The sequence below is a fragment of the Ammodytes marinus genome (assembly GCF_949987685.1).
Source record: "Ammodytes marinus genome assembly, chromosome: 7".
NCBI classification, from domain to species: domain Eukaryota; kingdom Metazoa; phylum Chordata; class Actinopteri; order Uranoscopiformes; family Ammodytidae; genus Ammodytes; species Ammodytes marinus.
Window position 1 is genome coordinate 10,619,073 of NC_137211.1, and position 14,170 is coordinate 10,633,242.

At 40.2% G+C, this 14,170-nt stretch overlaps 3 protein-coding genes across 4 annotated transcripts; 1 reads left to right on the forward strand and 2 right to left on the reverse strand.

Moving 5' to 3' along the window:
• The first annotated feature begins 247 nt into the window (after window positions 1-247).
• LOC307252605 (uncharacterized protein) lies at window positions 248-7,067 on the forward strand. 2 transcript variants are annotated; one of them, XM_080030317.1, is made up of 8 exons: window positions 248-621; window positions 1,514-1,552; window positions 1,643-1,945; window positions 2,803-3,111; window positions 4,621-4,935; window positions 5,242-5,391; window positions 5,505-5,577; window positions 5,968-7,067. In XM_080030317.1, the coding sequence occupies exons 1-7, from the start codon at window positions 591-593 to the stop codon at window positions 5,546-5,548; spliced, it is 1,191 nt and encodes a 396-aa protein (XP_079886443.1). In that variant the 5' UTR covers window positions 248-590; the 3' UTR covers window positions 5,549-5,577; window positions 5,968-7,067. The 2 variants fall into 2 exon arrangements, with proteins under 2 accessions (XP_079886443.1, XP_079886444.1); XM_080030318.1 differs by having other exon boundaries at window positions 6,008-7,067.
• Window positions 7,068-7,605: 538 nt separating this feature from the next.
• On the reverse strand, window positions 7,606-10,796 carry LOC307253658 (uncharacterized protein). Its single transcript, XM_080031779.1, has 7 exons — window positions 10,585-10,796; window positions 10,344-10,442; window positions 9,741-9,775; window positions 9,576-9,601; window positions 9,384-9,437; window positions 9,223-9,285; window positions 7,606-8,962 (listed from the first exon to the last, which is right to left on the reverse strand). Exons 1-7 carry the CDS (start codon window positions 10,664-10,666, stop codon window positions 8,752-8,754), a joined length of 570 nt encoding a protein of 189 aa, XP_079887905.1. The 5' UTR covers window positions 10,667-10,796; the 3' UTR covers window positions 7,606-8,751.
• Window positions 10,797-10,958: 162 nt separating this feature from the next.
• LOC307253657 (uncharacterized protein) lies at window positions 10,959-12,976 on the reverse strand (the record flags this gene model as incomplete). Its single annotated transcript, XM_080031778.1, has 5 exons — window positions 10,959-11,729; window positions 11,820-11,936; window positions 12,060-12,340; window positions 12,444-12,583; window positions 12,869-12,976. The coding sequence occupies 5 exons, from the start codon at window positions 12,974-12,976 to the stop codon at window positions 11,311-11,313; spliced, it is 1,065 nt and encodes a 354-aa protein (XP_079887904.1). The 3' UTR covers window positions 10,959-11,310.
• Window positions 12,977-14,170: the final 1,194 nt, after the last annotated feature.

The following is a 14,170-nucleotide window of genomic DNA, read 5'->3' on the forward strand; positions in this document are numbered from 1 at the left end:
TATATTGTTTTTAAATTACTGTGTAGGCCTATGTACCATGACTTTGTAGGGTCTGGTATTTGTAGCGAAGCCCCTGTCTGGACTGGAGAGGTGACCCTCCGTGATGAGAAGGCTAAATGCAGCGCTGCGGCTTGTGGTGACCTCTGTCGGTCTGCCGCAGGGAGAACGGCTCAGCGCCGGGGTAATCTCCATGACTGTTGACGTGAGTACGGTGGCCCGACTGCATGCAGCTTCCCATAACGTTGCCCCGAAGATTCTCATGGACATGCTTTCATTATTATTATTGTGACAGCCGCACGGATATCATCTCGACACGGTGAAATAATAGTTTGCTTCGCTCAATTCTCGACCATGTCTCTTTCTATCTAACCGTGAGTCAGTGAGTGTGTGTTGGTGAAAGTTGCTCAACCGTTGGCGCTCAGTTAAATTAGCCCACCCTACCGTCCTAGCCTCATTTTATACAGTCTATGGTCGTAGCACGCGAGCTAGCTAATGTCTAGCGCTATCGCTCGCTTTCATCGGCTTTTGGCGTTATCACCACGACGACGGGCCTTCCCACCCGGCCGTCTGATGGAAGGGTAACGGGAACGATGCTCAGGTTCCTTCGTATCCTTCTGACAGGTAAGCCGAGGCTGCTTGTTTACTCGCTAGCTAATTAGCTCGAAGCAGGACCAGTGAGGTGGTTTATGCAGGGGGTTCCTACCTACAGATCCGTAAAAAGTCTTAAAAATGCTTTGAGAAGTTCATCCTAAAAAATAAGGCATTTATTGGTGGTAAAATGTTTTAAATCCAAAATTCAAAAGTCATAACAACGCTGAACAGGAGAAGTATTATTGTAGGTTATCTCATTTTTCTGATATTTCTATTTAACATTTCAAAATAATTGGTAGCACCTATACTTTCAAATAATTGACTTACGCCTTTCGAATAAACATCACGTGCAGATTTATTTTATTTATTTTTATTTATTTTATTTTGCAATTTATTTTCCGATATGTTTGCAACATTTAAGTGATGCCTTGATATTATTATAGGTTTATAGATTTGTATTTTATGATCTGCATGATCTGCATTCTGTAATTAAGTATTGCCATATCAAATTAAAAACGTATTTTTCAACATTTGAAGGTGATCATTACTCTTTCACTGGACCATAGAAGTCTCCCTTTTTTCCAACATAGTTTCTAACACAAATTAATTGATGTCGTTTTGTTTTGTTTTCAATTTGGTTCCAATTAAAAAGGTCTTTAAATGAGCACATCTAATTTGCCTTAAGCTGTGTAAACCTATTATGGTAATGGTATTATACCCTGTACAGGTTCAGCCTAAACAAAAAACACAGTTAAGGGGGGAATTTCAATGCAGGTCTTGTGTATTAGACCACATATGTTTGACTGACAAACATGGACAATAATCTGAGTATAAAAAGCTTCTATTGTTGACATTTTACATGTACATGGATCTGAATCTGTAATTGGCTGAAAATAATTCCATGTTTGTACTCTCTTCACAGGCCTGTTTGGTGTTCTGTGGGATGAAGTTACTGCTTTTGGTAAGCCTTGGCTGGATATAAAGCTGCTGCATCCTGAGCTGATCCCTCTGTCCCTCCCGTCTCTTACCTCAGTTTTGTTCTAACCCACAGGTGGGGTCCGACTAGTGGATGGGGAGAACAAATGTTCAGGCAGAGTTGAGGTGCTCCGCCATGAGCAGTGGGGGACTGTTTGTGACCATGGCTGGGACCATCGGGAGGCCTTTGTGGTGTGTTTGGAGCTGGGCTGTGGCTTAGCTGAATCTGCCTCTCATGCATACGCTCCAGGCAGGGGAGAGATCTGGCTGCGGCATGTCCAGTGCTCGGGACACGAGTCCAGTTTGACACGCTGTGCTGTTGTCCTCCACAGTAACTCCTACTGCACCCATGACAATGACGTAGGGGTGAAATGCTCAGGTGAGACACCAGCCTGACCAGGCACATTTTCATTTAATAAAAAGCAGTGCAAGATGGTTGACTGAGAGATATCTGCGGAGGGGATTCATATTCTGTTTTGAGTCACTTTTACGCTAACTGAAAGCTGGGGATATTAAGTTTTTTTTCTGCCTAGCCCTGCAGTTTAAATAGGACAGACAACGGAAAGGCTTAACAGGGTCAACCTGCAGTGACGGAACAAGGGCGTTGCGAGTGTGACGTTTTCATGACGTGCGTAAAGCTGGGGGATTTAAATATCTCTGACGGAGCAGCCGAAGACAAGAAGCAACAATTTAGGACACGAAGAAAGAAAGGATAAAAAAGCCCGGCTCTGCACAATGTTATGCGGCACAATTGACGCACGACAACGCTACTCACGCTGTTGCCCCACACGTCCCTCTTTCATGCTCAAAGCCGACATGTAGGTGGATTGTTGTTCCATCAATATCCAGGGAAGGCAGCGTAAACAGGGCAAGTGACTAGAATAGCCCATCCACATTCACATCTGTGGGTATTCGCAATTATATGCAAATTTTCTGCGTACTGAATTTTTCAGTACGCAGTTTGCTACATTTAAACAATAAATCCTGTTTGGAGTGACCTGTTAATTGTATATCCCAAATATGACAATCGAAATACCTGGCATTGACAGATACTATCTGGGACACATTTTTTAGGTAATACAGAAACAACGTTTGTACAATGAGTTAATTTGGCTATTTGGGACACAAGCTGCATGCCAACATGGTGACTGATAAAACTTTAGAGTGTGGTTCATCCGATCATTCAACATCTCCTTATATGTAACATTTTGTGATTGTCCTGTCTTTTACTCACAGAAATCCTTTTGATGCCCACCCTAACCCTGCTGTCACCTCACACTGTGTTCTGTCCCGGGGAGGCTGTTCGCTTCGGCTGCAGTGTTCGGCTGGGTCACCATCTCAGTGACTTCCACCTGTACAAGCATGGAGTGTCCACGCCGCTGGTCACACAGAGGGCGGAACAGACCCAGGCCGCAGTGGAGCTGACACTGTCCGACATAGAGACTTTCCACCAGGGCAGCTACAGCTGTGGCTACAGGCTTAAAGGAGGCTTCCCCAATCAGCGTCTCACCTCTCCACACAGCAACTCCATCAACATCACCGTGGGTGGGTCTTAACTGAATTGTCTTTTTTATATTATAAACTCTTTAGCACCAATGCCCATTCTCATAGCATATTGTTCTGTTGTGTAACCTATATTGGGTGTTTAATTCTCTGCCCAAATGAATCTGATGAATTTGCACCAATTTCTCCAAAGTGTATCATCTTGATTCAAGTTTTATTTCATTTCATTCCATTTCTTTACTAGTAAATTACAGCACACTAAACATTTTGGTTTTAAGCACAGAAGTTCCAAGTTTCCAATCTGGTCTTGACCTCGTGTAAGTACCACTATATAGACAAGATAAAAGATGTGTAAATTACACTTATCTGTATTTGCTCATTGGATTGACTAAAATGGAAGAGGGTTGGGATGAGAAGGAAGGGGATGAATGTTTGAAAAACAGGAGGATTTCTCAGAGAACTGACCTGTCTCCTGAACCGTCACTCTTCACCTGCAATGTTGGAAGCAGAGAAAATAAGTGGTGACATTTTCATATAAAGCCTGCATAACCCCACATGCTTTAACTGTGACTGCACTTCAATTGGGTTTAGTGGTATTTTTGGATCTTGGGGTGGGTAAGAAATACTCACAGGTGGCCTGCTGTAAACATAGGTGACTTCTTCTTCTGTAATGAAAACACAAACATAAGTACATACACTAGTATAGATTCACATATATATATATTTTTTAAACAAAACTTTAACGGCTACATATCACAGTTATACATTGTTAAAGACTTGCCACAAATGTTTTGGCATTTTAAAAAGGACAAGCCAGAGTTTTAAGACATGCTTTCACTCATCATGAGGAGTAGGCTACTCCTGTGAAAACTGTTGCATATAGTGTCAGCTGTTAACTGTGGAGGGAGTTTTACTAAAGCCTGAGCACATAAACCTGATGGTCTCAGGACAAGTGGGCAAAGTGGTAACTGCATTGTAGACAGTGTGGTATCCAGGTTGATTCAGTAAGGGATTTAAATGTCAGAATGACTTTCTTCATAGGCCTACTGCTTCAATTTCTCTTAAAACTGGGGGGGAATGTCCCATTGTATACTAGTAGTCTATAGCCTACAATGTAAACCACTAGTAAGCGACTAAGAGTCCAGACACACTTGTTGATTCATTTTAACCTTATGAAAACATATCTTTGTATAGTGTATCATCTTGATTCAAGTTTTATTTCATTTCATTCCATTTCTTTACTAGTAAATTACAGCACACTAAACATTTTGGTTTTAAGCACAGAAGTTCCTTGTGGACCTTTTTTGGAATAGTAACAAAATAATCTAGGCACAAAAGTCACTGTGGTGATACAAACACATAATAATAGAAGAAGAACAGCAGCAGCAGCAGCTTCAATCCTCTTTCAGATAAGGCACAGTATAATGTGTAGGTCACACACGTTTTGGCATGTGAACATTTTTAAGGGCACATCTTTCCACATCTTTTCTAACCTGATCAAAACGTTGTATTAAATAGTAACCTATTTAATTCACTTTTGACTAAACGCAGTGGAACTCCTGACTCCCCACCACTGGTACAACACGTCCAGCGAGGCCCCGGCTGGCTCCGTCCTTAAAGGCCACAGTTTTAACATCACCTGCTCCACGGCGCAGCAGTACGCCGGAGGTTCCTTCCAGCTGCGTCTGATCCGCTCCAACGGCACAGTGCGCCAGTCCCTGCCCGCCCTCACACCCTCCGTCACTTTCACCTTCTCCAACGCCCAGAGCTCCAACGAGGGCTACTACTACTGCCTGTATCGAGTCCAGATGGGTGGACGCACCTTTGTCTCCAGAGAAAGCCAGCCCCTGCCTATAGCCATCAGAGGTGAAACTCAACATTTTATATAGAGACAGACAAATAGATAAGTAGATGTTACAGGTAAAGAATAGCAAACTTGTGTGAGAAAACACATTTGTTTTAATTCTTACATTGGAATGCTTTTTAATTGTATTGTTTTATTATACATCAAATACATTCTACATTCTATGTAGATATTTCTATTTTTTATTTGGATTTTCATGTTTCTCTTGTTTGCAACTGTACCTAAATTGCAAAAAATGCAAAGCTGTAGATCAAATTTCAACTATGAAACCCACCCTGTGTGTAACAGCTAACTCCTGTCACCCTCAGACCCAGATCCAGTACTGAGTCCAATGGTGATCAGCTGGATTGTGTCAGGACTGACCTTTATTGTCGCTGTCATCGTTATAATCATCGTGGCCAAGGTGCTGTGCAACAAACAGAAGAAGCCATCTGAACTGGAGCGAGAGACCAGAACCTGTAAGCACAATTTCCCTCCATAAACCATTATGCTTAACACAGAATGTGATTTTTTTAATTTTAGAAAACATCCATGTATGTGTGCTCAGAGTAATAGATGTTTCTTCCTACAGGTGTGGACAACACTTACGTTGCCTTATCAATCAACAAGCTATGACAGGGGATGCAGGCAACATATAACTAAAGGTAATGAAGGTCATCTTTCTTGCACAGTGATTATAGAATAGAATTGTAAAAGTTTTCATGTTTTGCAACAATGAATTAAATGGGATTTGATATTTTCTTCCCCTATTCCCCAACTTGTAACTTAAATCTCCTTCTTTCACCGTACCTAGGAGAATTATTTTGTCTTCATTGTATGAGGTTTTCCCACGTGTCTTTTACTTTGGTAAAATAAAATACAGGTTTTCATTTAAATCATTCCTTCAGTGTTTGAAAGTATGAAAAGTGAAAACTTCCAAGGAGGTAAATCAGTTTTATGGGTGCTGTAATATTTAATCGTACATCGTCGGTGTCCATGTTAATTGTGCACCACTTTTGAATTAAAGTAAAGCTTCTCCGTTTCTTCTTCCATAGACAGACCGTTAGAAGACTCACACTGTGTCCATTGTTTCAGTCGGCAGGAGATGTAACAAAGAGCGAAACGTCGTGGCTGGTCATTCATCACACATTTGGGAAAGGCTCCACCTGGACCTAGCTCTGTGTCGTTTCCATGAGGCAAAAAGTTTGGATTAGACTGACAGATCCGTGTCTAAGACTGCATTGCAATTTTTTCTTTCAGACCAAACTTCAGGCTAGTGTTAAGGCTCTTGCACACCACGTCTATATTTTTCGTCTGCATTTTTTAAAATCTGTAATCCGATCAAATTATTTAAGCAAGTAACCTTGCACACTGACTCCTTTGCTTATTTTTTCTATTCATTGAGAAATGTTTGCAAAACCAAATAAAATTGAGCCATCAAGCAGTGACAATATTTTTGCGGTCCACGCACTTGTGAAAAAAGTTTAATGAAAATGAAATATTGGGTCCATCAAAACCTGAGATCACTTAAAGGGCAAGGAAAACTAGAGCCACATATTAAAAAGATTACCAATTTCCACAACCTAATTGATTCTGAACAGTGGTTGGCAGTAAGGTAGGAACCCACACATATACACGAGTAGGATGAGAAAAAACGAAAATTGAATCTGATCCAAAAACTTAAATGATGGGACACATTTTTCGAAGGCAATGAGTAAACCATTTTTGACACGTTTTGTTTTTTAGCGTGTGACAATTTTGGACTTGGTGTGCAAGAGCCTTTACTGCTGGTAAACATGATGAAAGATGAAAGAATATGATGTGATGAAAGCTGCCACTGAAAACTGTTTCTCATTCAGTCAGTTTTGGTTGTAGCCCAACTTCACATTCACTCTGACTTTGCTGTTGCCTTGACCCAAGATTGCATTTAAAAAAAAAAAGTGTATTTATTACCAGGTAACACTAATGAAAGGCTCCCCAAGCTCATTTTGTGCTCGCTTTTACATATCAATGATCCTTCAATGATTAGAGGATGTTTTTTATATTTTAGGTCTAACCGTTCTATGCATTGTATTTCATTTATATTGTGTACATTCCTGCACTAAAATGGGTGTAAATAGAAGCTGTAGTTGATTAAAATGCTGCTGTTGTTGGAGCTTCTGGGTTCAGTCAGTTTTGTTTGACAATCTACAGTACACACGAGCCACACATTTCGGGAAAAACCAACATAGTGTCTTACTGAAGAGTTGGTTCCCACATGTCCTCCCAGAACAGCTTCAATTCTCCGTGGCATTGAAATCTGTCTTCAAAAAGATAATCCCTCAATTTGCTTTTTGATGATAGTGTTGCAGAAGTACTTTTCCTATTGAAACATGAGCATGTGGAGTATTGTGACTCATGCTCCTGACATCAGTGCCCCAACAATAAATGAAACCTCTTCAAATTCAATTATATCTATTCCTCTTGATACAAAGGAAAAAAAATGTACTTGGCCTTCTGAACACGTCACAGAGAACGAGGCAATTGGCTAATTGTACAATGCAGTTCACCTTTGTGGAAGCATATGCGTTCATGTTTGTTTTTTCCTTCAGTTCGTCTCCTGTATGTATGTTACTGCATATACTGTAGGTTGATTAAAAACATCACATCAAGCTACATAAGAAAAGAAAAGCTTCAAACAAAACACATAATATTGTTCATTTATTTTTATACACAATTTAAAAAAAAAATCTTTTATTTCTGCTTGAGAGTTCAGATCTTTACATACATCAAGTGCTTTTTAGTTTGAATTGTGGAACAGCAATACAAAACGTATCACAACACCAAACTGTAGGATGTCAAGTTTGAATTATTTAGTACAAAAGTGTATGATCACTGAATTTAGTGGACTGAAACAAAGCATACACATGACATTAAAGCTCATATGAACAGTTAAGCTCCATATTTTTACCCAAAGATAAAATTGTTCAACCAACTTACACCCCCCACTGAAAAAAACATAACAAATATATCCCAATTACCAGTATTCATACTAAAACACTGAGGCACTTACATCACAGCTGGTCTGAAAACAGTCTCAGCTATACCATATATCTGACAAATGGAAGCATTGTTGTACCTAAACAGTATGAAAGGGTTGGATTTTTGATAAGGAATATTTTTGGATGCCAAATGGATCCGTTGCAATGCCTTTCATACTTAACTGCAGATTTGAAACACAAATTGATTTTATTTGGACTAGTCTGTTCAATTATATTGTAGTGTTAAAAAAGCAAACTAAAATCCATTTTTGATAATAGTGTATTAAATATAAGATGTTTGTGTTGTCCAATTTTGAAAATGAAAATTATAGGACATGAATTGTATGATCTTATTAATTATGATAATTTACTGACCTTCAATTGCTGACATCAAGATCGGCGGATACTGATTGTGGCATAACATTTGGAGCAAGTTTTTTTTTAAATTTTATGTGATTTCTTGGCTTATTCTACTAACCTCAACATCACACTGAACCCATTCAGCTGCTGTCAAAGGAAAAGTAATAGCATTTTGTGTAATTTTGATTGTTTTTTTTTCAAAAGTGGCACCCGTGTCTATTCTAGTGCTGCTCTACTAAAGCTGGATGATGATTATGTGTTTTACAAATAACCCCAACCCAAATCAACTGCAATCGTAACGCACACAAATATTGCACAAACCACAATTTAAGCAATGTCTAAAATAAAGGCATTCACCAAAAACACATTCCTCAAACTGAAATGAAAAAAAAAGAAAAGGTAAAATTGCCCTATGAACTGAGCATTAGTAAAAAAAAAATAAACATATATTTTTTTAAATCATTCTATTCCTTGGATGGATTCGTTTGTCTCCATACTGGAGAAAACTATATAAAGGAAGACGGCCACGGCAAGGAAGAACATGAACTGGACCCAGAGCGGGATGAGGCGAGATGACTTGGGGGCCATGGGAGCTTCTTGGGCAGGCTTCACGGGTGTTGAGTTCAGATAGGTGCTTCTGTAAGTGGACGGCGAATCGTACATTTGGGGCCTGAAAGAGAACCGGAAGAGTTATGCTACAGCCCAGAATAAAAAATTCTCCATCACAACCTAGCGGTAACCACATCTGGCCTTTGTTATCACCTGCATGTCTGGCGCTCAACAACAACAAAGTGGTAAGATTCATTAAAAATAAAAAAAAATAAAAAATTTGAAGTTGTTGCCTTGGGCTCCAGAAAACTGTGCATTTTGTTTAATATATTGTCGACTAAAATATTAATGAATGACTTGACTTTGAATTAATACACTTACTCATCAACAACAGGCCTTCCTCTATATTCAGGCTGTGACCTTTGGTAGTTTGAGTAGGATTTACTGTAGAGAGGGACAAAATATAATGTAACATACGTTTTGTATACTCCTCCTCACCAAATGATACAAATACTGCAGAAATATGTGAAATTCAAACTTACTCTTGCTCAAATTCTCTTTCTTTCCAATCTGGTCTTGACCTCGTGTAAGTACCACTATATAGACAAGATAAAAGATGTGTAAATTACACTTATCTGTATTTGCTCATTGGATTGACTAAAATGGAAGAGGGTTGGGATGAGAAGGAAGGGGATGAATGTTTGAAAAACAGGAGGATTTCTCAGAGAACTGACCTGTCTCCTGAACCGTCACTCTTCACCTGCAATGTTGGAAGCAGAGAAAATAAGTGGTGACATTTTCATATAAAGCCTGCATAACCCCACATGCTTTAACTGTGACTGCACTTCAATTGGGTTTAGTGGTATTTTTGGATCTTGGGGTGGGTAAGAAATACTCACAGGTGGCCTGCTGTAAACATAGGTGACTTCTTCTTCTGTAATGAAAACACAAACATAAGTACATACACTAGTATAGATTCACATATATATATTTTTTTTAAACAAAACTTTAACGGCTACATATCACAGTTATACATTGTTAAAGACTTGCCACAAATGTTTTGGCATTTTAAAAAGGACAAGCCAGAGTTTTAAGACATGCTTTCACTCATCATGAGGAGTAGGCTACTCCTGTGAAAACTGTTGCATATAGTGTCAGCTGTTAACTGTGGAGGGAGTTTTACTAAAGCCTGAGCACATAAACCTGATGGTCTCAGGACAAGTGGGCAAAGTGGTAACTGCATTGTAGACAGTGTGGTATCCAGGTTGATTCAGTAAGGGATTTAAATGTCAGAATGACTTTCTTCATAGGCCTACTGCTTCAATTTCTCTTAAAACTGGGGGGGAATGTCCCATTGTATACTAGTAGTCTATAGCCTACAATGTAAACCACTAGTAAGCGACTAAGAGTCCAGACACACTTGTTGATTCATTTTAACCTTATGAAAACATATCTTTGTATAGTACTGTTCATGACAGACCAAATCACTAAAAGGCAGTCACCCTCTTCTCGGTAGTAGGTTTTGTCAGATGCTGGTTTCGCTTTCTTCCCTTTGGCCATGGCCTCTTTCAGCTTCCTCTCATACAGACTTCTGGTGGAGTCTGAGTACAACAGAAAAGTCACAAACAACGAACATTAAACGACGAGCAAGTGCACATGGTCAACCTTAGGCCTGTGAAGTTATCTTCGTTGACGTGTTTTCAAAAACGGGCGCAAAGAGATCGTTAAATCTGAGCCACTCACCGACCACAGGCCCGTGCTTTATCCCGTACTCATCCAGGAGGTCGGTTAATTCCTGCGCGGATTTACCTTGTAGCGAAGTCATGGTTTTAACGAGTCAATAGTTCAGAGTTGTATATTGTTGTGCTGGAGTGTTCCTGTTTCGGTAAACGCTGGTTTCAGTTGGAAAAAAAGAAAAAGGTTTTTTGTTTCACACCCGCATTCCGCGAAGACCCGCCCCACACTCTCCCTCTCATTGGCTAGTGGAGCCAAACTCTACAACTGATTGGATAGTCGCGCATTGCTCTGCCTCCGATTGGATATCATTGCCTTCCAGGTGTCTTGTGATTGGATGCTGGAGCTGCGTCGAAATCCTTGTCCGTTTAGGGATATTTCGGATATTTCCACTATTACTATTTATGTATTTTACCAATTCAAGCTCCTGTCCTGTAGGTAGGCCGACATTGTGCTCTTTGATTTGTGACCATTTACATTTCAAACAGTTTTCCAGAGCATTGTCAAAGCCTTTTTCCATTAACAGTTTTAAAATAATCAAATAACATACTGTCACAATATTAAATTTTTTTTTCTTTTTATCGTTTCACTAAAGTTGAACACAAACTGTGTAATAGGAATTTAGGATATAAGGATGAGATTTTATTGATAAGAAGTAACTGCTGCCGGAGCGTCCAGCCTCTATGGAGAGAGAAAAAGGGAGAATAAGTGGGTGCCTTCATGGAGCTATATTTATCATGGATTGCTGTGATGCTCAACATTTTGGGAGAAGCTGTGAGTGCCAGCCTTCGCCCCTTCTGAGTAGCTGTAGCGATGGTCCATGGTTGAAAGACTTTTCTTCTGCCTCCCTGCAGCGAGTCGCCGTCTCCCCTTAAACTTGACCTTTTGGTGGGTAACAGAGGTGTGCTGCGCAGGTATACTTGGCCCAGCACGGTTAGAGGCCCACTGACGAGCTGGTGCTTGCTGCATAGCCGTGCTATTGGCATTGTAGCAGCCAAACATGTACATCGCCGACTGCAGCATGGAGGGGTTCCCCTTCAGCCTGTGGAACGTCTTAGTCATTGCTGATGCTGCTCCTTTAAATCCTTCATTGCTCGTCACCATGGCCGAAAACTCATTTATCATGGAGTGCCAATCTTCAATGTCTAAAACATCTGAAAAAAGAGCAATGAATTATCTTGTATTTAATTAGCAGTGTATATATGTATCATTGTGAATACATGTTCTTACAATTTAAAACAGACCTTCTGGTGTTTCAGCAGCTGTCGAGGATATTTCTGAACCATGAATCTGTGGAGTGAGTTGAGACTCATCAGATACTTCAACAGAACGTTGCACCGAGTCCTCAAGGATGAGGTCATCTAGAATGGAAAGTCATGAAAAAGTAAGCATGTAATTCATTGATGACGTATAATGTGTATGTTATATTTAACGACTGTGTACACTACAGTGTATATAGACAGGTTTTTGCTTAGCTTACTTACTTCCCGCGGCAATCTGAAACAGTCGTGCCCTCATGCTGGAGTTAACAGGTAAAAAAAAGCAACTATCACAAGGGATTGCCTTCATCACGTCAGCTTGGTGCTCACACGATGTACCTGAACTCCCCATCAGGACTGAGGATGGCAAGTGCTTTGTGTCCCTCTGCACAGCCTCGCCGCATGCATCCCGGTGACGCACAGCAACAGCCGCATGCGTCTTGTGATTGTGAATATTACTGATCTCCACTAGTGTCGGGTAGTTTGGTATGTGAGGATCAGTGCTTCTAAGCGGAAGAGAGAGAAAAAAGCATACTTTAAACAAATATATTCCAATATACATCAAAACAAGAATTGCTTTGGTATTGAAGTGGGTTTTTTGTGTTAGACCTGCTTGGTTGCCCATGGGAGACCTGGGTGCGCACAAGGGTAATTTTGAGTTTAGCAGGGCAATCTGTATTCTTGGATACCCTGGCAGGTTTTGGTGTCGTTTCCCTTGGCTTGGTGTTATACTGGCACCGGTATTCTGCCTACAGTATTAAGAAAAAAACAGGATGCTTGGCCATTGACCCAAAACAAAGACGTGCATTGTCTACATTTGTCTGGAAATGTTTAAAAGAATTAGACAGATATGCTTACTGGGTCCAGACTCATGAGTAGGTAGCCACAGTATTTTTGGTGATTAACAGAGTTAGCCTACTTAAAGAGTTTTAAAGAGTCATCACTGAACATATCGAAAGTGAATGGAAATTAAATCAATACCCAGGAATAATGCCACAATAACAAATCTGTAAACAACAAAACAATGAACACACTTTGAAGATGATCCTCTGGCCTTTAGAGGGCCTGGTATAGGCCACTCTCCATGTGACCGCCATGGACTTCAGCCACACCAGGATCTCCTCCTTTGATTGAAGGGACATCCGTACCGTGGACTCAAAACTGGGATGGTCGCTGCCGGATTGGCTTACAGCTTTGTATGTACATACATGGTACTGATAACCCTTTGGTAAGAAGTCCTTCAAAACAAAAAGGTAACAAGATATTGTTTTCATAAACCAAATAACTACACTTTTCAAGTTTTTATAACTACAGGGTTATAGGTATATCACAGTAACCACGATGTAATGCATTTTCTTGTCAGATGAGCCTCAGTTTGTAAGGTGAAAAGCTTTGAAGATTTTGGAGCAAAACATTGATGTACATGGGATTTATCACCATAAAACCCAAGTAGCTCTTACCATCAGCTCACAGTGTTGGTCCATATTTATGGATGGAGCGGTGCAGGGAAACCGCTCAGCATTGCTGAGGCGTGTTTTCAGATTTGCTGATCTGTTTAAAATAAGGTTGATGTAAGTAACAGTTAACTTGACTTCAGTTTTACATTTGATTTAGGCATTAGGAAGGCCTAAACATTCACCCAATTGAGTGGAAAGACTAATAAAAAAACATGTGAGGTCCTTTACCATTGTTTCCCCATATTCAGCAGTACATGAAGATATATTTTAGGCTAATCTCTAAAATAGGTTATTGGGGATAAATGTGTAATTTAAAGCCACTATTGAATGTTAAAAAAAACACAATAAAAACATTTTAATTTGTATTTACTCTACATTAATGCTGGGGGGAAAATATTTGAAGACACTTTATTGAAAATACTTATAAACGTCGTAAGTCTATCAAGTACCTTTCTCTCTCCATGTTCAGCATCAGTCTGATCCTCCTAATCAATAATGTTGAGGTTAATTTCGCGCGGCACACACAACATCCAATCACAAGACGCCCGGAAGACAAGGCGTAGCCAATCAGATGCAGTGGAGGGCGGGTCTTTCGCGGAATGCGGGTGGGAGAAAGACAAACTTCACTATTCACTCCGATAACACCAGAGAGCTCGTTTTGCCGCGGGGGTACACCGGGACTGTCCTTGTGGAGTCACAATGCAGCTTGGAAGCACGAAGAGACTCAACCTCGCCCTCGTTTGCTTGAGTAGGCTAAAGATCATAGATATCTAGGTTAAAAACATTCCTTTCCTTTCCGTTTCCGTTAGATATATTCTTCTTCTATGTTTCCTTCTTTTTCCATTTCCACCCCCCCAGAAATGAAGCAGCGCCACTAGC